At 39.2% G+C, this 22,786-nt stretch overlaps 1 protein-coding gene across 3 annotated transcripts in view; it reads left to right on the top strand.

Moving 5' to 3' along the window:
* LOC139716061 (protein phosphatase EYA1-like) overlaps nt 1-22,786 on the top strand; it is a 418,852-nt gene that overhangs the window by 278,281 nt on the left and 117,785 nt on the right. For all 3 annotated transcript variants that reach the window (XM_071627624.1, XM_071627632.1, XM_071627617.1), the window contains exon 3: nt 14,602-14,726. In XM_071627624.1, the coding sequence (XP_071483725.1) occupies nt 14,602-14,726 (125 nt within the window). The remainder of the gene's footprint in view (nt 1-14,601; nt 14,727-22,786) is intronic.

Raw genomic sequence — 22,786 nt, 5'->3', positions numbered from 1 at the left:
GGACAATTTAGTGTTTAATACTTAAAAGTTTTTTTTTAATTCTTTTCTAGGCATATCCAAATGGAAAAACAAAAACATTTTAAATTCTTTTATTGGCCTATACCTCCTCATGGGCGAAACTTCTCGGGCAGTCATGTAGCATGAGGCTGTTTTTCCACAGGGTAGAATATTTGCCACTTGTTATAAAAAACACTTCCTGAGAGTGAATGTTATGTACGCGTATGTTTCGATATATCATGCCAGTTTATCTGAAATTTGAAATAAAAAATGCAAGTAACAAGGTCCATTTGTTTGAGATTTCCTCACACTTGATGTCATGTTTGCCATTCAAGACCATTCTATTGGTTACATAATTGTTATGTCTTTACCCCAGGTGCATCAATCGTTTGTGGAAAAAAAAAACTAATAAAAAGGTGATAGGGCCCTAAATTAGACAGCCTAGCCTTGCTATGCTATGTCTTAGGTGATTAGTGGTATAGTGTCCAGGATGACTGAATACAGTTTTATTTTGCAGCATATCCAGGACCTTTGTTTTTAGTCTGTGGGAAATGATAGAATCATTGATAGTATTTCTTTTTTGTTCACACACTGTTTGATGTGACATCTTTAGCATACAAGCTATTGCCTCGAGTGTCAAAAGGACAGCGCTTTCATACATCACCGAAATTTCTTCTCCTCCCGCTGAAGTTCTTGTGGATTTTCTCGTCTCGTTGCAACATTTGCAAATTGTCAGTGACGTCCTCCTCACTGCCCTCTTTGTTTGGCTGTTAACATTTTACAGATCACCCCGGTGATGCTTTTCCCCCTTTCTCTTCTCCCCATTTGTCCGTTGTCCGCGCCGTCCGTCTGTATACACGTCCGTCCGCCATCTCCTTCCCTTTTCGTCATCTCTCCCTTCTTGGTACCGCCAGCTTGTTTCTGTGTCTGTCTGGAGTCCCTCGAGGATGCTCAATTTGTTAGCTAGCTGGCTGCTTCAGAGCCAAGTGGTAGCTGTCATCGCCTCTCCTGCCGTAATCCTTGAGGGAGGCGCTCACCCAGAAAGAGCCTCCCTGCTCCAGAGCTCGACACTCTCTGCTCCCTCTCTCTCTCTCCCCAGCTTGCAAACTTTGCCTCCGCCCGTGAGATGGAGTGGAAACAGCTTCATCGTCAGTGGCATATTTCATCCCCCCTCCTCCCGTCTTTTTCTTCCTCCTCCCCTCCTCCTCCCCCTCCTTCTATTAAACTTCCACTTTTGCTGCTACCACCACCACCACCACCATCACCACCACCACCACCACCACCCCTACCTACCCTACCACTCCCATTCGGAGTTATATGTGATGCAAGCAAGCTTCACGCCCCCCCTCGTGTTTTTAATGATGACACAGTAGAGTACAACACACACTACATGTAAGGGAGAATGGGGTACACGGAGGGGTCATGCTAACTTCCGAGTTCATCGATTATCATGTCCACATGACGATAAACTATGAGTGGGGAGTCCCCACCCCCCCCCCATGTTGTGGATAGAGCGTACACCCTAAAAGAAATTTTGTGGTTCTAATCATCAACCAATCTTTAAGATTGCTAACTGAGGGCTTCCTCACGGGGCTAAACTACAAGTTTATCATCGAAGTTCAAAATTTTGAGCTAATCTTTAAGATTTGAAACGTCATGTGAACCTAATTTTTTCTCTTAGACATTTTGTTCTCTTCAATGTGAGAGATGGAGGGAGATACTGTAAAACAAAGAATGTTCACGTGCATTTGAATTTCAAGAATTTCGCGAGCGGCAACACTCGCGAAATTAAAATGCACGCGAAAGTTCTTGCCTACACAATATTCATTGGATGCCAGTGGCAAGTTGCGAAAATTTCATCCTGCGAGAAAAGCCGTCGGCTCCAATTCACGAAATTTTCATGCCGCGAAAATATCGTGTTTTACAGTAGTTTCTTCTTCTTCGTCATCATCATCATCATCATCATCATCAGTGATAGAGGCCTATATGTTATATTTTCTGATTCCTTTGCTAGAGACAGACTCCCACAATGATGTACAAATTTAGGCATGGCTTTCATCAAAGATGTCTGTTTAACCCGTTTAGGACTAGTCCCGAGTGTACTCGGGCAGGTGTCTATGGAAAATGCATGTTGTAGCAAAATCAGTCTGTCCTCAATGGGTTAAAGGCCTTTATATTGAGCTCAACATTCATAATGAAGGGTAGTGATAGTTGATGGTGTTTGTATTCTGTTGAACCATATTTGTTTGGATTCATGTGACTTCACAACCTAAAAATTTTCTCAGTACAAAGCAGTCCATTAAAGGAATTATGTAGTGCAAGTTTGTGTTGAGTAGCGTTCATCCATGATACCCTGAACATTACTTATGTGGCGAAATGAATATCTGAATATGTGCCATTTGTTTTATAATAATTTTCTACCATCTTTCTTCAGGTTACTTGGATATGCCCACCAAAAAAAAAACCTAAAAAAAAAAAAAACTAAGATAACAAATGTTGAAACAAAAATCCTGCCAAGGACATCATTTGTCAATTATTGCTAAAGTATCAATATCATTAACAAAAGACATTGGAATGCACCTTTCCCAAGACCGAGCATAATGTGAGCATGTCTGTTTTACTATTATGATTAACAAAGACATTGCAAACATCGCTGATGTGTTCTAGTGATATTGCTGCATTCACTCAATCCACATGTAGGACCTATAACTGGTTTTCATTCTTCTTTTAAAGATTCTCAAATTTGGCAGAGAAAGGGAAAGTTGGTTTTTGATATATGCGCAGCGGTGATCCTGCAGAAAGCAGTTTGTTGTATGTGTATGTAAGCGGCGATAGGACAGTCAAAACACACACACACACTCTCATTGGGACATGCCACAGATGGAGGACACATTTCACCCGGCGCCGCCAGAATCACCCACGACATGCACGCATCTTCGGGGTCCCCAGGGCCCCCTCCTGCGAGGACAATTTGTTGCCCGCTTTTGGGTACCAAGAGCCCGGCTGTCAACACCTCGGTTCAGTCCGTCCATCCCTGATACTCCTCTGGCAGTGCTCACTGAGCAGCGTCTAGCCGTAAACCGCAAAAAAACCTCAAGCTCGGGCCAAGAAAGAAAGGGGGAAAAAAATTGGGAGTGTACAGCGAAAAATCGTGTCCCTGGCTGTCTGCACACTTCAGCCAACGTGGTCTCTCGCAGCAACTCTGTGGTCCTATCCTGTATTGCGTTTAGAGAGTCTGCTCTCTCTCCCCCTCTCGAACCTTTTTCTCTCCTGCTTCTTTCTTCTTTTTGTACTCAATTTTTCTCTCTTTTTTTAAAAATTATCTTTTTTGGTTAATCTTTCTCTCTTTGAATTCTTTATTACTGTATTGTGCTTGCTTTTTGATCTTTTTGATATGCCCTGTGTCTAAAGGATCAAAAAGTAAATTTGTGTGAAGAAAAAGTGATTGAATTATTTATCAACTAAATTCAGTTTTGTGATCTAATACATAGGCTTTCTATAGCGCATTACGAGTGTATATACATTGATGCATATCTCAAGCATGTTTACTATAGTATCAGTGTGTACTTAATCTGTTGAAGACGAGTCCCCCCCCCCCCCCCCCCCCCCGAGTATTCTCTGGCTGGGAAGTGTGTGTTATATTATAAAATTAGTCTGTGTTCAATGGGTTAGGTACACAGTAATAAATTTCTAACAAGACTGTACCTTTGCTGCTACAAGTATTGCTGTTAACCCATCGAGGACAGGCTGATTTTGCTACAACCCGCACTTCCCATAGACACTTGCCCGAGTATACTCGGGACTTGTCCCTAACGTACACAAACATTACTTGGGAAAGAGAAAACAATAATAAAACATCTTCATCTATCATTATCTCAAGGAAGCTCACTGAAGTATTCAATTCTCTTTTCCCAAACACTGCAAATGTGATACTTTCTTCTTTTGTTATTTGTCTAACAAGTTCTTCCCTGTGGGGAGGTCCACAAATTGACATTAATGATAATCCACTTTATCTTCTTTTTTTAATATGTGCCTGTAGGTTGGTTCACCCATCTTACTTTATTTTCTTCCCTTCTTGCCCATTTTCCTTTTCTGCTTACTTTCCAGTCACCCATCCTTCTCCCTCTCACCATCCTCTTCTAGTAAGAGTCCTGACACGCCCCTCTTTGACCCAGCATGAACTCTGACCCCCCTCTCTTTGTGGGAGCATCACCGCTTCTCCAGGGTCCCAATCTCCCAGTATCAAGAGATAAGAGAAAGGGAGGGGGATGAGGGATGGGGGGGGGGGGGGGGTGGGAGGGTGGGAGGGATGGTTTGGGGAGGAGGTTGATGGGTTGTCAAGGAAATAATTGGTTCCAAGGAGCGTGTGTCATGCTTCGCTCCACTCCGCATGGCAAGGTCCTGTCTCAAACTCATCTCCCCCCCCCCCCATCCCCCTATCCCCCAAGATGCAAGCAGCAGCGGTTGCTACGACGGCAAGCTCCTCCTCGTGTCTGCGGACTTTGGGATTACCCGCCCGACTTTGAGGCAGGACTTGACTTCAAGATTGAGAGATCAGCCTCACAAAAAAAAGAGGGGCGAATCGGCACCCCCACAAACAAAGTGGAGCTTGGAATCAGTCTGGGGTCTGTGGTGGGTTTTACCTGGATTGTTACACCACTCCCTGTCAAGCAGCGTTTGTAGTGACAGGAGAGGGTTTGTTTAGGGGGGAACTTGAGGTCACTGGGGTCGAGGATTGCAATTGGTGAAAAGTTCATCCGGCTCCCGTTTAGCCAGCTACGTATATAACTTTATGATGAATTAAGATATGTAGAAAGATGATTGATTGGTATCATTAAAACAAAATAAAAACTGATTATGGAAATGTTTCATATTATTATGGAATGATTACACATTTACAGTGAAATTGGATGCCCAAGATTTTCTCAAAACCAAGATGGATGGGGGACTCTTTCCTTTGAACATACCGACATCAATTGTTTATGATTATATTCGTATCCTGTCCATGAGTTTTACATCTCTCTGTCTACCTGTGAGCAATCATGAAATTATCGAAGCAATACCTCAGTGAGGCTGATGTAATGCCTGCTACGGTGAGAGAACCGAGGCATGTGGCCTATGGATACCACCTGTTGATTTACCTGGTGCAGCGGCTGGGCAAAGCAAGTCGGCAAATCGGCCTTCTTGTCTGTGTTGTGCAGAGATTCCCTCTCTTTTTGGCAGAATGTGACTTCTCCCAGTTCAATTTTAAGCACCAACAAATATTAGCACAAAGGGACATTTAACCTTTGACCTGTGCGGTAATAAACTTTACTCCCAGAACAAACTCTTCTTGTTAGGAAAATAGGACATAAAAATACAGAAAGGAGAGAGAGGAAAAATGAAGGGGGGGGGGGGGAGAGGAGGGAAAAGAGAAGGAGAAAAAAAAAATTTTCTGAGCAGTGACTGATAGGCTCAATCATAACGTGACAGGCGAAGGAGCCAATTATAAACTGTTCTTCATTCTGGGCAGGGCGTTTCGGGGGCAAATGTCAGCTCTTTTGGCAAAGTAACATGTTGGTTTTGTCGAAAATTGCCTAACCTGGATTTATGGCTCGCTGTACTCTTTTAGGGGTCACAAGTCAGGAATGGGGTTGCATCTTATATGATAGAGAGAGAGAAAAAAAAGCAGATAATAAGGAGGGGAAAATGGCTTATTAACAGTGCAAATAAATGTTAAGGAGTCTCTGTATAAGCACGCACACACACACACACACACACACACACACACACACACAAACACAGACACGCACACACACACACACACACACAGACATGCACACAAGAATGTATTAAAGTATGAAAGAAAAGCACAATCAAACAGATCGTCAAAACAATATATTCTGTTGTAATTGAAATCATACTTTTTTGGCTTTTTATACTTCTTTTTAAGTGGATGTGAAATAAAAGTTTAGATGTCAATAGTGGATATAGGCCTATATTGTATATATATATATATATATATATTTAATATATATATATATATATATATATATATATATATATATATATATATATATATATATGTATATATATATATGTATATATATATATATATATATATATATATATATATATATATATATATATATATATATATATATATATATATATACATTATATATTCATATACATTTTTTTTGCACTACTATTCCCTGTCATCAGAATTTTAAAAAAAAATGTTGTTGACATAGGTAAGCATTATAAATCTTCAGGAAACAATGAAAATGTTTTGTAAATGGGTGATGGTTTTATGTTGAAAATGGTCTCTTTGAAGAGAAGAAAAATGTAAATAAACATTGTGTTTTAAAAAACAAATACTCCCCCAAAAGATTGAGTTTATTAGCTTCAATAGGGATGGTCCCTTGATTCATGGGCTTGATATCAGATATTTGCTCAGAAAAGGTTTCTGCACTCAACATTTTCCTTTGTTAATTACTTGATTGATTCACTTGTCATAAGTATTTTAAATCATAACAGTAGATTTTATAGAAGGATAATTGAAACATGTAGATAAAAGCCCTTCATGTTCATGAGTTTGAAAGTGCAGAAAGGTAGGGCAATAATAAAGACGAGTCAAGTAAAATGTTATTGTGATTTATTTGATACTGCATATCCTGGTGATTTGATGGCAAAATGCAAGAGGGTTTGATTTATTCGAGCAATCAACAAATCGGGGCTTTGTGCGACTTTGACGGAGGGGACGGAGCGAGAAATGGAACAGACAGATGACATTGTGGCAAATTGTCACCGTGAATGAGAGAACGCTTCACCAGCAAATGTTGGTTTATGGCATCAGCGCGATTTTTATGAAGCATAAATCACAAATTTTCCTTTGTAGCGGGATGAAAAAGATTGGCATTGGTATTAACTTGTGCCCTTTTTCTTCTTCTTTTTTGCGAGCGTGGATGAATGGCAATGCAATTAAAGACTATTATTGCAAGGTGAAGGTCACAATTTGATGTATTTCATTGCCGCTGTAAATCACCTGTTTGATACATTCGCTGATCCGGCAAAGATTTCTTACAATTTTTTTTTTTTGTAAAGACAATATGGCTCTGTCTTTTGAGGATGTATAGAGCACCAATTTAAAAGGTATGGGCATAAAGATTTAATATCCCCTCTAATGATAAAGGGCTGATTTTTGGTAAAGGAGTTGGGGTATCATTGAATATTATAAGGAAATTAATTCTTCAAAGTGCATGATTCAAATAACAAAAGCAAATTTCAGAGCAGCAGAGGTTTATTCCTCGAAACAAATAACAAGAAACAAACACGTTTGTTGTTAGTGCCTGTGCAGTTGCCAAGTGCTGCAAAAGATAATTTATGCTAATGTGAAGAGTCCATCATTTTATTTTTTTAAAGCCACACTTGGAATGCTGTGTTGAATAATATATTGAATTTGATATTTTCACAACTTGTGGAAATTTGTTGTCAGCTGTATCGTTGCTGGTCTGTTTTCTGTATGTTACTGCTTTATTGCTTTAAGATATCCCTGTGGAAATAAGTTGGGCTTAAGTTTTGGGAGCTTCAAAGGTTCCTTCTGATGTGCTTCCAAATCTGCAATTGTGATAGGAGTAAAGGAATTGAACTATTAAGATTCAGCAGCCTTAAGCTGACAATCAATGAAATGTTTGCGTATTTAACAAAATTTGACTAAATTGATTGAAATACTAATATATTTTGTGAGTGATAAATGTAATACCAGGCCTCGAATTTCGCCAGTTTTAGGGACAGGCAATTTTTGGTTTTAGGGGCACTCTCTCTCAAAATTTTTGGTTTAAGGGGCACTCTCTCTCAAAATTTTTGAAGGGCAGCAAGGAAAAGTTGCAGTAAGCATGGTAATTTTGAGAGAGGCATTGCGGCAAGTAGATAGGGCATTGCGGCAAATTGCCTTATGCCTCCCGGGTTATTCGAGACCTGTAATACTGACCCCCTCCCTCTAAAAAAAAAGAATGAACGAAGAAGCTTAGATTCTTATTGTGAGATAATAGATTTATGCTGTAATAGCAGTTTGGCATTGTAATTCTGCCAAGCTTAGCTATGAGAGAATCAAAATTGTTTTGATAAGCAAAGGGGGGGGGGGGGGATAGTTGGCAGCTGATCACCTACATCTTTGATAATGACAACTAGTATCGGGATATCAATGATATCATCGATGTGTGCTAAGTTTTTCGCGTGACTGTCGGACCACTTTCCACCCACGCTCTTTGCGTAACTTCCCCGCGAAATGCCGGCATTGTTTTATGGGGTAGATAACATTCGTGGGGAGGGGGGCATTTGAGCCAGCAATTCTTGCATTTTGATAATTCTAACCCATCTGTTGTCAAACACACCACCAGACAGCAACCATAGAGATAGTGGTATCCCTGGAAGGGCAGTGATGGTTTTCTGTGTGCCATTTGGAGGCCATTGAGAGGGACATTCTATCCCTTTCCTCCGCTACTTAGCAGCTGACAGACAAGGCTCTATTTCTGATGCTGGCCGTTTACACTTACCACATATGAGCCAAGTTCTGAGGTTGAGTCAGTTACAGTAGGATAGGATATAAGTTTGGGTCAGAACCCTCACCCACATAAACCCTTCCTCTTAACCCCACCCCCCCCCCCCCCTCACTTTGGCATAATGGACATTTGAATTGGGTTTATATTCTCCTTCAAGAAATTGAATCATAGCTTTACTTTATTGTCATTGTAGTTTTGTTTTGTAAACTGTTTCAATATTGATATGTTCATGGTTCAATATCTTTTGCTGTATCTGTATTCCACTATCATTATCAAACAGTAACAGAGGCATCCACACTTTTTGTAGATAAAAACAAAAGTGTATGTCACCACCTGAACATATATATATATACTGTGACTTTTAATCTTTTATTTCTTTTTTTTTCGCTAAACTAAGTTCTGTTTTGTCTGTGGTCAATTATACTCACCTGTCTCTTCTTTTCCACGATGTCGTACTTATAACAAGTTTTTCAATCAAACACTACACTGAACTTCACCATTCTCATCATATGCTTCTTACAAGTACAGTAAAGCCAAACATTTTTATGTTCATTCAACTTTCACTAATATCATGAGGAGCCAATATTCGCAAGTTCAACAAATCCCTGTATTATTAGTGTGTGTTGAATACTGGTATTTTTTTTTTTCATGGTCGCCAATTTGCAAAAGTTTTGTGACGCAAAAAAGGGAGTCAGCTCTAATTCACAAAGGTTTTGTACTATGCGGTAATTGTTTCTGGTCTGGCAGTGACAGAGAATTTGATACAAACTTCAGTTGCCTGTATGATTGATTGGTTTATTTCATTGGTATATGCTAATATGAATCATAAACTATGTTCATATATTTTCATAAAATATTGATAATGGTGCTTTACTGCTTCTGCTACAACTGCTGCTATGCCTACTACTACTACTACTCCTACCACAACTGCTACTACTTCTACTACTGCTACTACTACTACTACTACTACTACTACTACTACTACTAACTACTACTACTACTACTACTACTACTACTACTACTGCTACTACTACTAACTACTACTACTACTACTACTACTACTGCTACTACTAATACTACTACTACTACTAACTACTACTACTTCTACTACTACTACTACTGCTACCACTACAACTGCTACAGGGTGGTCCACGAGGGGTTTTAGCATGTCGCTGCAACATGCTAAAATTCTTGTGCAACATCCTAAAAAGCCAGCAACATGCTATGCAACATCCTCAAGAATTTGCAACAAGCTCAAAGTAAAAGTATTCAAAAATGTGCAAAACATGTGCATAACATAAGAAACATCAAACTACCAGGTACTTTAGATATTTGTGTGCAAAACATGAGAGAGAACATTGAATGTAAGCAGCGTAATATTGCGTACTACGTACTCATTGTGTGTGCTCCGCGCATATTCAATTTCTGCAATATTCTCAGATTCTGAGCTTGCAACATGGTAAAATTTCAAGTTGTGGACCACCCTGTGCTACTACTATTAATACTGGTACTACTGGTACTACTACTGCTACTACTACTACTACTACTACTACTACTATTATCATTATTATTATTATTATTATTATTACTATTGCTATTACTATTACTATTATTATTACTATTACTATTACTATTACTATTACTATTACTATTACTATTACTATTACTATTACTATTACTACTTCTACTACAACAGCTACTGCTATGACTACTAATACTGATATTGATAATGAGAGTAGAAAGTAAGCATTGTTAATCTAGAGAGAGAGAAGAGAGAGAGAGAGAGAGAGATAGAGAGGAGGAGCACAAAATTATTGTGAATCGTCGGGGAACTGATGGCACGGATTGAAGGGCATGCTGCCTGTACGAGGGGGATTGAAGAAATTGGTCAAATATTCCAATCTCGTGAGATTTCCTCCCAAGATCAGATAAATGTTGCTATTAATGCCACAGTGAAAAAAAAAAAGTTCTCAAACCCTTCTGTGAAATTGGAAAGAAGATTTGTGTGTTTTGTTATCATTTTTTTTTTTTTTGGGGGGGGGGGGTGGGAGGTCATTTTCCTTGCTGTCTTATAAGAGCAGTGTGGAAGTGCCTGGTTTTCCTGAATAACATTTGTACAAAATGATGTGAACTCTTGATTACAAAGTGCATCCAAGAGTTCAGCTTTTGCAGTCTTAGTTGCGGACGATCACTATTTCTTTTTTGATGACTCCTTGTAGGGCGGAAGAAAATTTGTTAGCTTATCTGATGGAGTGGTTTTTCAATGGCAGTGCACACAGAACGACAGTCCCCGGGAAGCGACGTTATTCGAAATTTCTCCTATTGTTTCATAGACAGGCCCCATCATAATAGCCGTATGAAATGAGGATTGCACGCACTGTTTGACAGATTTTGAAAGTGACAAGCAGAACGCAGTTCATGCAGTCAAGAGACTAAGACCAATGTTTGAACAGTTTCATTTCAAATATTAGACCTCATTAAACTCAAATTCTTGGGGGTAGGGGGATGGAGATCTTATTGGAATATGAAAGTGGGTTCGTCTTGATCAAAATGCTAATTTTCAAAAATATGAAGCCAAGTTTCGTCATTTCTACTTGATTGTGCGTGCTCCCATTGTGCAAACAAATTTGAAAAATGATAAGCAGAATGATAGTAAGGTCCATTTAAAATATTGAATGGACTGGTTTATTATATTGGGAGCTGTCGGTCAGACTGGATTTGACCATTAAAAAAAGAATTGACATATTCGTACACATATTAAAGTGATTAAAGTGATATTGTAATACTGTCATGTGTGCATTTTGATAAATTTGTTCTAGAATGATGAATGAGACTATGAGTGATTTTTGTTGTTGTTGCTAAATTGCATTTTTATCATAGTCAACAATCATCAGAGAAGAACTAGTAAAGCACCATTCCAATATGATATCTCCCAAATATGTGTTTCACTGCAGTCATATCAGCAGACCCATATACTTCAAGAGTAAAGTTATGTGAATATGATTGTTGAGTTACTGACTTTAGATAGGTATTATGTTTAATCTCTTAAGAAATACCTCCCCCTCTCCTTTTCTCTGGGAGGCACTTTTGTGTGTTTGAATTTATCTCTTGATATACAATTCTCTTCAAAATTGTATTTATTGTAGTATATCTGTATGTTACTTTGTCCTAGTGCTGACTATAGTAATCATGAAGCCTGAAAGGAAAAATCCACCATGAAAATTAGCTTGTGTGAATAGAAGGAAAAAAAGAAGAATATATATAGGAACAAAAGAATGAAAGTTTAAGGAAACTCTTACGAAAAGCAGAAAGGTTAGGATTATTTGAGGTCGTGATCATTCAAACACAATTTGGCAATTTCGTGATGTCACACATGAGCTAACATCCATTTGCTCTGACTATAGAATGAGAAATTTTCATTACCCCAGTGAGTTGATTTCCAATTGTACATGCATCCCTAGTTAATACAATCATTGTGAATATTTTGGTTTTGTTGCAACCCCTGCATGCAGAAAGGATTAGTCTTCAATAATGAAAGAAAATAGCAATTTTATGGAATACTATGCACATGGCGAGTGGATGGTGAGCTCACATTCTAGATCATGGAGTTGCCAATTTGTGGTCAATTGATCACAACTTCAATACATCAAAGCTTTCCAACGTTTGATCAGAATTTGCTCAAACTTTCACAGTTCTGCTCCTCTCATATCTCTGCTTCTAGTCATACAAACTTACTTTGGGGGTAATATTCCCCTTTAATGGTAACCAATTGTAACAGCGTTACAGGCCACATCAATAAATGGTTAGCCATGTTCAGACAGACAATTAGCGTTTCCCATTCAAGCGGGAGGCATCATTAAAATCATTCCAAGACTAGAATAGTTTGGGAAATGCTAATGGAACCCATGTTGGGAGAGAAATTTGCATTTCTGTTCCTGGTTTTTTGGTATGTCTGTAAGCATGTGTGTACGTACGTACCCTCAGTGCCAGAGGGGGAAAAATGGAACGAAAATCTAGTTTTTGGTGTGTAAGAAAACATGGGCATATCTGGGGCACACTGTGATGGTAATTTGCAAGATGTAGGTCAGAGTGGGCTGTGCGATGGGATGCGAGGAGTAGCAGTCGTCCGTAATGGACTATCAGCAGGACAACTTCCATTTTGGTCGGGGTCCTGCGACGACGACAATGTTCAGACAGGGACGTAGGGTTAAAGGGCAAGTTCACCCAAATATAAATGCGGATTGAGTGTATACAGCAATACTAGAAGAACACATCAGGGAAAGTTTGAAGAAGCTAATCCATGAAAAAGTTATGAATTTGTAGTTTCAGTGCAGTCATCACTGGATGAGAAGACTATAACAGTTTGTGACATCACTGCGGGACAGTGATATAAAGAAAATATAAGCAGAATTCAACTTATTTTCATATTTCCATCAAAATAAAAGAACACTTGACTTGCCTCTGTCAGAAAGCAGGGGGTAAAATATTACCCTGAACATGTGTCAATAACAAGTAGAGGGAATGTGTACTTTTCATTTTTAAAACGATGAAAATATGGTGGATTTTTAAACATATTTCTTTCTTTGTATTGTGCTTTGTATGTGGCATCACAAACTATAGTGTCTTCTCCAGCAGTGGCAGCACCAACACTTTAAAAATTCATAGATTTTGAATGGATTGTACGATTTTCCTGAAAAAAAAAAGATCACTGATGTGTGCTACTAAAATTGCAGCATTCACTGCTAATAATCCACACATACATTGGGGTGAACTTATCCTTTAAAGAAATACCCTCCCACTTTAATATCTACCTATACCCACCCATGCCTTTTGCTCCGAGTATAAATCAGTGCTGACAGGGCCTGCTGCCCTGTTTTGATGGCCGTAACCTCAAGATTAGATGGATCGTAAGAGTAATAAGAGTAAAAATCGAGCCATTCGGATATTTCTCCCAAAAGAGAGATGATTCTGACAGGATGCCCAATGCGATTCCAGTGCAGAAACGAACTTCTGACCGTGATCTTGCATATGAAGAGTTCTTATTTCTGTACCACATGACAATGAATTTGTGAAAAGGGTTATAAAAGCCAGATGGTTATAGGACACACGGTCTACATGATTATTGCGATGGTAGCAGTTGATCTTTCAAGTAAAAAGAAAAAAGAATAATCATAAGAAAGTGAATATTTAGTTTACGGTCATAAAGCTGATCAGTTCAACATGAATTCAAATTACGATCTGCCAGGATAAATGTATTGCACACCTCTTCACAAAGGAAAAGGGTGTCTTGTAACAGCAACTTCTGTAATCTTCCATTTAGTAGGGCTCATCATATGAATGTTTCTTCTTTACTGTCCGTATAAGATATTCTCCCTTCCTGCTATTAAACTCTTTTTGTGCTCTGAGTGCAGATTTACACACTGTCCAATGCCCGTGGCATGGAAAGACTAATAGTACATGATGTGTATCCATTTATTCATTCACATTTCGATATGTTTCTTTATATCTATTTGTTTATGTATTTTGTTCAATCTATGGTCATTGAATATTCATTCACATTGTTGTACTGCCTTGCACAGAAGGGTGCCGGAGACCCAGAGGCATTTATTTTTGTGATGAATATATTTATTGCAAAAACTCATGTAAAATTGCCTAACTTGATCCTGACCTCTTCTTTCTTTCTTTCTTTCTTCTTCTTTTTCTTCTTCTTCTATCTGCCCCTTTCTATCCATCTATGTATGTATTTATGTATATCTATTTATATTTCTCTCTTTCTCTCTTTGTGTATCTTTCTCTGTTTGCCTATCTATCTGTTCATCTCTCTTGCCTATATATCTATCTGTCATTTTTCTCTCTGTGTGTATGTATCTATCCATCTGTTTATCTATATTTCTCTTTATCTCTCTCTGTATCTGTCTCTGTTTGCCTATCTATCTGTTTATCTCTCTCTCTATATATATCTATATGTTTATCTCTCTCTCTATATATATATATGTTTATCTTTCTCTCTCAGATTATATATATTGATCTATCTATCTCTTCATCTCTCCTCCTCATTCAGGTCTCTTGAAATCCAGCAGCTGTCCAGTCCGCACAGCCAGGTCTCCAACACCAACGGTAGCTCTCCCCAGCATGCCAACTCACCCGACAGCAATAACTGCTCTGTGACTTCCAACGGCACGGACAGTGAGTTCCTTTCCTCTCTCTAGTTCTTTCTTTCTTTCTCTCGTTCAATCCATCACCCTCCTTTCATTCCTTCCTTCCATCCATCCACCAATCCATCCACCATCCATGTGTTCTATTTTACCATAATATTTCCGCACCGGCGACTGAAAATCTTTGGAAATCGCATCCGTCACTGTTATCTTATTCTCGTCAGGAATCGTAGCTTACGAGAACATAACTGGAAAATTTCCTTTTCCACTGTACCTCTCTCAATTTCTCTTCTCATATGTGGCATGACCTAAAACTTGTCTTTCTGCAACTCATCTATCCATTTGATGAAAAAGTGAAGTTAGTGAGAACACAACCAATACTCTCTTTACTATGCTAGTTCTACAGGTGCATCCTTACTTTGAAAATATGACTTGAAATTTTCTGTCGCTGTCCTACTTCTTTCGTGAATTGTCCAGATTTGCAAGGTTATGGCTGAGAAATATAGTACTCTTCCAATCTTCTACCAATCATTTTGCATCTTAGCCTGCAAGAACTCTGACTTAAAAGCTGACAAATAGAGAAAGTATCAATTTCTATTTTTCTGTTTCTATAGGGGGGAAAAAATCCACATTTCTCCTATTATATGTCAACATGGATATAACCTGAACATTTTTAACTTGCAAAGAGTGGTACGGTTGGGTATCAAGTTGTGTTCGCAGTTGAAACGCTCTTCTCCTGTCCAGGAAATTATTTGCAGTCACGACTGTCTGTCTGTCTGTTGCAAACTCTTTGGTTGAAATCATTTACTTCAGAGGCATTTCTCAGCGGTAACGCATGAGCTGTGATTGAGATTTTTGTCAGTGTACGCTCAGGTTTGTGAACTCATGATTGGCCGCTGTCTTTCCATGTGCCAATCCGAGGTAATCCATCCAGATTGACACTCGGCATTATGGGATTACGGTCTCAATCAGTAAGAATGCATTTCCTGAGTGAAATATTAGCGCTAATTACAAAGCTTGGAACAGTCAAAAGACGGATAAAAACCGTGACGCCAAAATTTTTTCCCCCCTCCTGTTCTGCCTCGTTGAAATCGACACCCGCATCAGAGCACTTTTATTCTAATTTGAATATCTTTGTACTTTTCTCGTAATATCAACTCGAGGCAGGATAACATGAGCTTAGTCGATAGAATAACAGTTTTGACGGCTTGTCACCGAAGTGTACCAGCTCGCTGCTAGTTGAACGTGGCTTTTATCATGTGTTCCTGGCATAAAGAGCGTCATAGCTGTTCAAAAAACGACAGCTCCAAACCAGAGACGCTAGTTGGCTGCCAGGATCCCTTTAACTTTCCGTACGTCCTTTCCCTGTTTTTTTGTGCTTCTAAACATCCATTAAATTGGGAAGACGGTGTGACTAGCGGATCTTGGGGGGATATTGCCCGTGATAGATCTAGTCATCGCGTCGGTCCGACAGCTTCGGAGTAGGCAGTTCCAAAGCCTTCTTCATTACGCCTAAACCATCGTAATTATGGTGTGTTGATTACAGTCGCCTCGACACCTCAACCTGCGTGCTTTATCAGCATAGCCTTGCTGGAGTACCGTCCCACACACTTCATGGGACAGACAGATTTACCGCCATGATGAAACTACTCTCCCCCTCCCCCCTGCCATCAACACACAGGGTTGGCGCTTCCTCCAAAAACAAGCATTCCCAAGAAAAACCTTACCTTATACATGGCTCAACCTGTTTTTGACAAAGAGTGCAGGATACTGCGATTATTACGGTAATGCCATTCATTTAGTTTGCTTTCTTTTGAAGCCGGGAAGGGGATTGTAGCTTGATTAGAACTGGATGATTGTTTAAAGGACAGGCAACTTTTAGATAGAAACATTCTTCGTGACGGACCAGACAGTAATGAATTGAGAAAATACCAATTTCACATAATTGTAACAAACATGAAGAGATTGGTGACATTTCTCATTAGATCAGAAACTCAATAAACTCAAGTGAACAGCACATTACTGCATTAAAAGACAAACTTGATTCGAGAGAGGTATGTGGGAAGAACAGGATTCAAGTTTGCTGGCAGACTTATGTAGAAAGCATACTTGACTACCCAATGCATATTTTTACACATGTTCACAAACAAGTTCATTTGTCCCTCTTAAAGGATTAAGAAACATTATGATATTTTCATACTTCCTATCAAGAAAAGGAAAGTTATAAAACATTCATACAAATTGAAAAACAGTTTAAAAATATTAATGAGATAGTTTTGATTTGGACCAAGGCAAGTAACTTTTTATAGAAAACATTCACGGTCTCGTGATCAAACCCACAACTTGAAGATGTTGTTAAACATTCGTATGCTTCTATTCCAAGACCCACAGACTTGTTGCTGTTGCTTTGATGCTTGCTTTTTCCAAGTGCCTTTACTGTGGATATGTATTCTGATATACATGTGTTTCAGTTTAATGAATCCTTTGATGCCAAATTCAGCAGAAAATGTCCAAAATATGAAATGACACGACATACATTGTATATACAGGGAGGGAGGGAGGGTGGGAGAGGGAGTTGAAAGTGTAAATGACAATGTTATCGCTATCAGCGTAGATACTTTCTGACTACTGGCACTATTAGTCACTGGAAAGAGGGGGGGGGGTGGGCCTAGGTGGTCGGATGATCACGCTGCGTGCTATTTCAGAACTTCTCACGTGTCGAGAGATTACAATGCGCTTTACGCACTTTGCGCTGGTTTTGATTAATTCTTTGATATTCGTCCCGTGGAGGGGAAAAAAAAGTGGGTGGTATGTTATTCATAGGATAACATCTATTAGGCCAGCTACCGGTATCTCTGTGATGACTGAGGTGGTGATCAAGGTTTTTCCTCTCATCCAAATCTTTCGTGAAATCAACTTTGCCTGCCAGAACCCCAACAGCCTATATGTCGTTGTGTGCGTATATTAGAATCAGCCCATATATTCCCCCTCCAAAAAAACCCAGAATTAAACTGTGTATATATCTATACCTACCTCTCTATCTGGTTATCTGGTTATCTATTCCTCTATCTCTTTATGTCTGTCTTTCTTTCTCTCAATCTATCTATCTATCTATCTATCTATCTATCTATCTATCTATCTATCTATCTATCTCTCTATCTATCTATCTATCTCTCTATCTATTTATTTATCTATCTATCTATCTCTATCTATCTATCTATCTATCTATCTATCTATCTATCTATCTATCTATCTATCTATCTATCTATCTATATCTATATCTCTCTATCTATCGACAATGTATCTGGTTATATACTTATCTCTCTCTCTCTCTCTCTCTATCTATCTATCTCTATTTACAGTATCTATCTATCCATCTATCTATCTATCTATCTATCTATCTATCTCTCTGTCTATCTATCTATCTATCTCTATCTATCTATCTCTATCTATCTATCTCTATCTATCTATCTCTATCTATCTATCTATCTATCTATCTATCTATCTATCTATCTATCTATATCTATATCTCTCTATCTATCTACAATGTATCTGGTTATATACTTATCTCTCTCTCTCTCTCTCTCTCTATCTATCTATCTATCTCTATTTACAGTATCTATCTATCCATCTATCTATCTATCTATCTATCTATCTCTCTGTCTGTCTATCAATTGATCTATCTATCTATCCATCTATCTATCTCTATCTATCTATCTATCTATCTATCTATCTATCTATCTTTATCTCTATCTCTATCTCTTCCATCTGGTTATATACTTCTCTGTCTTACTATCTATCTCTATCAAAAAATGTATCTGACTCTCTATTGATTTCTTTCTCTATCTCTATCAATCTATCTCTCTGGTTATCTGTTTGTCTAATCATCTGTCTGTCCATCTGTCTGTCTGTCCAGCTGTCAATCTCTCCATCTTTGTATGTATGTGTTGTATCTATCTGAATATCTATTGCTATATAATTGTTTTGTTTTTTATCTGCAACAATAATTCCCCCCCCCCAAAAAAAAAAAAAAATGGAGAGTCCATGAAAATATTAAAGGGATTTTCTTTTCTCTTTCATTTCTGTTTATGAGATGTAGTGATGAGAAACAGGAATGGGAGATTCTCACAACTCTAAATTGGCAAATTTTACATTCCATGTTTGAAATGTACAAGTGATTTAAAAAGATGTATTCAGAAAACAACACTAAGCTACATCCTCCAGTATGAAGTTGCTCCATTTGTTTTCATCTTTCCAAAAAAAGAGGTTACACATTATTCTGCCTCTCTCTCTCAACAGTTGAAGGCGTTGTTGTTGTTTTTTGTGGGGGGGGGGGGGAGGGGGGGATTCAGGAATGACATTTCTGTGCCACCTTGTGTGTTTGGGGCAAGCTTATTGTTTGTCTGCCAGAAAGACCACTATAGTTATTAGCCGACCCGTTTTCGACGTAACGATTGCAAGCCCGCTGCAGTCTAGCTCGCCACTTGAAGGGGAAGGAGCGGCCAGCGCCGGTCAAGAGGTCAAATGATGTTCGATACCTTTGATGGGAAATGAATAGGTATGAAACAGGTGAAGAAATCTATTAACTCCCTCTCCACTCCCCCCCCCCCCCCCCCCCCTCGATTGGGCATAGTTAAACTGTTTTACGAAGTAAATGCAGACCTGCCATGTTTTCTTAAGAGTTTGTGAGAGGCTCCCTGTAAAGCTACCCATTTCTTTGTGTCCCAACAAAAGAATATTGAAAAAAACCTCCCTGGCTTAGCCATTGCTGTTACCTTTTGTGCACGTAATCATTACACTGTTACATTATTACACATCTCCCTGATTACTCTTCAGAAACTTTGAGCTTCATTGACTGTCTGTCCATTGCCCAGTCGGAGTATAAGATCTTGCTGCTTACTCATAAGGCTCTTCATAATATGTCCCCTATACAGGGTGTCCCAAAAAAAGCGGAACGGTGGATTTTCAGTACTTTGCGTTCTAAAAGTGATATATTTTTTGACATTATTAGAAGGAGCATCTTCCGCAGAAGACAATGATGCCAAAATCATTAAATTTGGTTCAGTACTTTTTATTCTACGCCAATTTCAGAAAATGCAGTCATTTTCAAATTTCGCGTGATTTTGCGACTTATGAGATAATAATTTGAGTGCGACACGTGATCCATACGGTGAACATTGTGTAAGCTCGGTGATCCATGTCAACAAAAGATACAGCTTTCACATTGGGTACGGGCCAGGAAAAATAGTGTGTGTGTGTGTGTCTGTGTGTGTGTGCGTGCCCAATATGAAAGCGTTATCTTTTATTGACATGGATCAACGAGCTTACACAATTCACTGTATGGAACGCGTGTCGCACCCAAATTTTTATCTCATAAGTCGCAAAAATTGAAAATGACTGCATATACAGAAATTGGCTTAGAATAAAAAGTACTCAACCAAATTTTATGATTTTGGTATCATTGTCTTCTGCGGAAGATGCTCTTTCTAATGATGTCAACAAATATATCACTTTTAGAATGCAAGGTACTGAAAATCCACCGTTCCGCTTTTTTTGGGACACCCGGTATAGCTACGTACATATCCACACTAATCAGTGTATGTCTGTGGGGGCCAGTACTATGGCTGTATTTATCATCTTTCCCATGATTGAAACACGTTCCAATACCCACTATATCTAAAACATATTTGCAAAGGCCTTTCTGGGCACCGTTTCATGAAAGTTGTCAGCCCTGACAAGTTGTCTGTCTCTGACAATCACCATAGTAACTGTCAGTGATCAGAGCTTCTCAGTGATATCAAAACCAAGGATTTGACTGAAATTGTCAGAGACCGACAACACGTCCGGGCTGACAACTTTCACGAAACGGTGCACAGATCCACAGATCGTGTTTCTCAAGTTGCTGCGTTTATCATCTCTGTCGTGAGTAGAGAGGGAGGCCTTGTCATTGTGCAGCTCCATTGTGCAGTTTGACCCGAGGAGCGGAGATGTGCAGTCGGAAGTTGGTGGCGTGGGCAGGTCCGAGCTATGAACGTGTTTCAAAACGACTTTGCATAATATCATCTCCACAGAAACTCGTTTCTGGCTCAAACGCGTTTGCCATCACGCTATTTTTGGCATTTCATACAGGCGTTTCTGCTCGCATAATCAAAACAGCTTTGTGTTTTTATCAATTGCTCAAATCCCTGAAATTTGTTTGGAAGCCTAAATTCTGTGCCAGAAGTGAGTCCATCTTAAAGAATAAATAACGAAAAGTTGATTTTTTAAAGTGAATGTGTTGTTAATCTAGAAAGATCATATTTTTGAGATTCTGGAGTCATGCCTTCAGAGGAATTTAGCAGAAAAGATTATAGGTAGCTCTTTGTTTTTCAGGACACTCCTACTGATCTATGGTTCAGAGGCAAGCCTTAGCTTTGCACAGTCCGTGTAAATGCATTCAGCTATTGAGTGTGTACCAGATTGGGAATATCTGCGACAAATTAGACCCTACTCCCCCACCCAACCCCCCCCCCCCCCGACAAATTGCCCTTTCTTTTCGCGATCAATATCCAATTTGGCAAGACAGCCGACTGCATATAGATCGGTCAAAATCGACTCCAAGAGAGCAATGTTTTTGTGCGGAGAAATCCCTTAAAAACGCTGTCCCCTGATCGTTAGATGTTAATTTCGTGTCAGCATCATGGTACATTTTCGTCCTCGATGCGAATTTGACTGCATTCATTAGTCCATATTTGCAGAGCAGTGAGGGAGGGGAGCACTGAAGATACTTCAACACATACATGTACTACGATTTATGTGGGTGAAAATATGGAAACAGCATTCAGGAAATGGATAAATTGGGACATTTGCAGAAAGAAACAAAATAGTTTCAGTTCTCCAACATTTGGATGAAGTCTTGAGCATTCTGAAAGAAAACTGGTGGATTTCAGATGGCGATGTCTTCCAAATTTTTTCTCTTTTAAATCTATTTTCCTTTGCTTGGAGCATTCTGTGAGTTAAAGATCACTCTGATTTTAGTTTCTTTTGCTTGGGAGCATTCAGTCAGTTCAAGATAATTTAAAAATTGGCCTTGTAAAAAGACTTCCAAGTTCTATATTAAAGAGGGTAACAAGTTTATATTTTCTTTTGCAGACACACTGAAGTTCTCTTACACTGAAGTTCTCTAACCCTTTTGAGACAAATCCCTAGGTGTTATAGACAGGTCGTCCTGTCTTTGGTTCTTCCTCTACTTCTTCTTCTTTGATCTTTTTTGTTTTGTTTTGTTTTCAATTTTTGTCACATGGTGTAAACAGATCGGGAAGGTCACTGGTTCAGAAAGCTATAATTACAAAGTACCGGTATGTGTTTTGACCGCTCATAATTACACTAAAGTCTTCATTTCTAGACACACTTCTGAGAGCCTTTTACACTTGCTGCAGCGACACTATCATCACTTCGGTACCCTCATCCTTTTAATTTTTTTTTTTCGCACCCAGTCTGTGGTGTCAGTGTATGGCCAATGAGAAGATGACCTCCAAAACTGTTTAAAAGGAGGGGGGAGGGGGAATGGGGGGAAAAGCCAGTGACATTGGCAATAAAAATCACATCTTCGCGGCGGGACAGCGTCATGATCCAAACCTCATGTCGCCCGCGAGATCTCACTGCCCCGTGACCGGCGCACATCCTGGCACCCGTGGCGGGGCAGTCGAGGGTCGGTGCGCGCCGGGGCAAAAAAAATCCAGCGACATCTCCAATTGAGTTCGACATGGCGAGGAAGGAGCCGCTCGCTCCTTGCAAAGCCAACGAAGAAGCGGCTGCCCCCACCTGACCCGCCGCTATTCCTGCCTGCAAGTCATGCAGAACATTGCCAGAAATTGTGCTAATTTCCTTCTCTCTGACACCTAGTTTATGATCTACCCCCCTTTCTAAAGTCTTTCTTTCTGCTTGGTTCTCCAAAACCAGACATTTATCTCTTTTTTTTTCATATCAACCAGTCTGAGCTTTTAGTCTTATGGCAACTTTAGCAATAAAAAAAAAGGAGAGTCTTCTTTGTTGGTTTCCAAAGTTCACTCAAACTCTTTGCACCCTGGTGCATATTTTGAGGGGCAGTCA

Source organism: Diadema antillarum, unplaced genomic scaffold, assembly GCF_040938485.1.
Source record: "Diadema antillarum isolate AM-2024a unplaced genomic scaffold, OU_Dant_1.0 scf00000006, whole genome shotgun sequence".
NCBI lineage: Eukaryota > Metazoa > Echinodermata > Echinoidea > Diadematoida > Diadematidae > Diadema > Diadema antillarum.
Note: the sequence above shows the minus strand (reverse complement) of the source record. Positions and strands in the feature narration are given on the sequence as shown.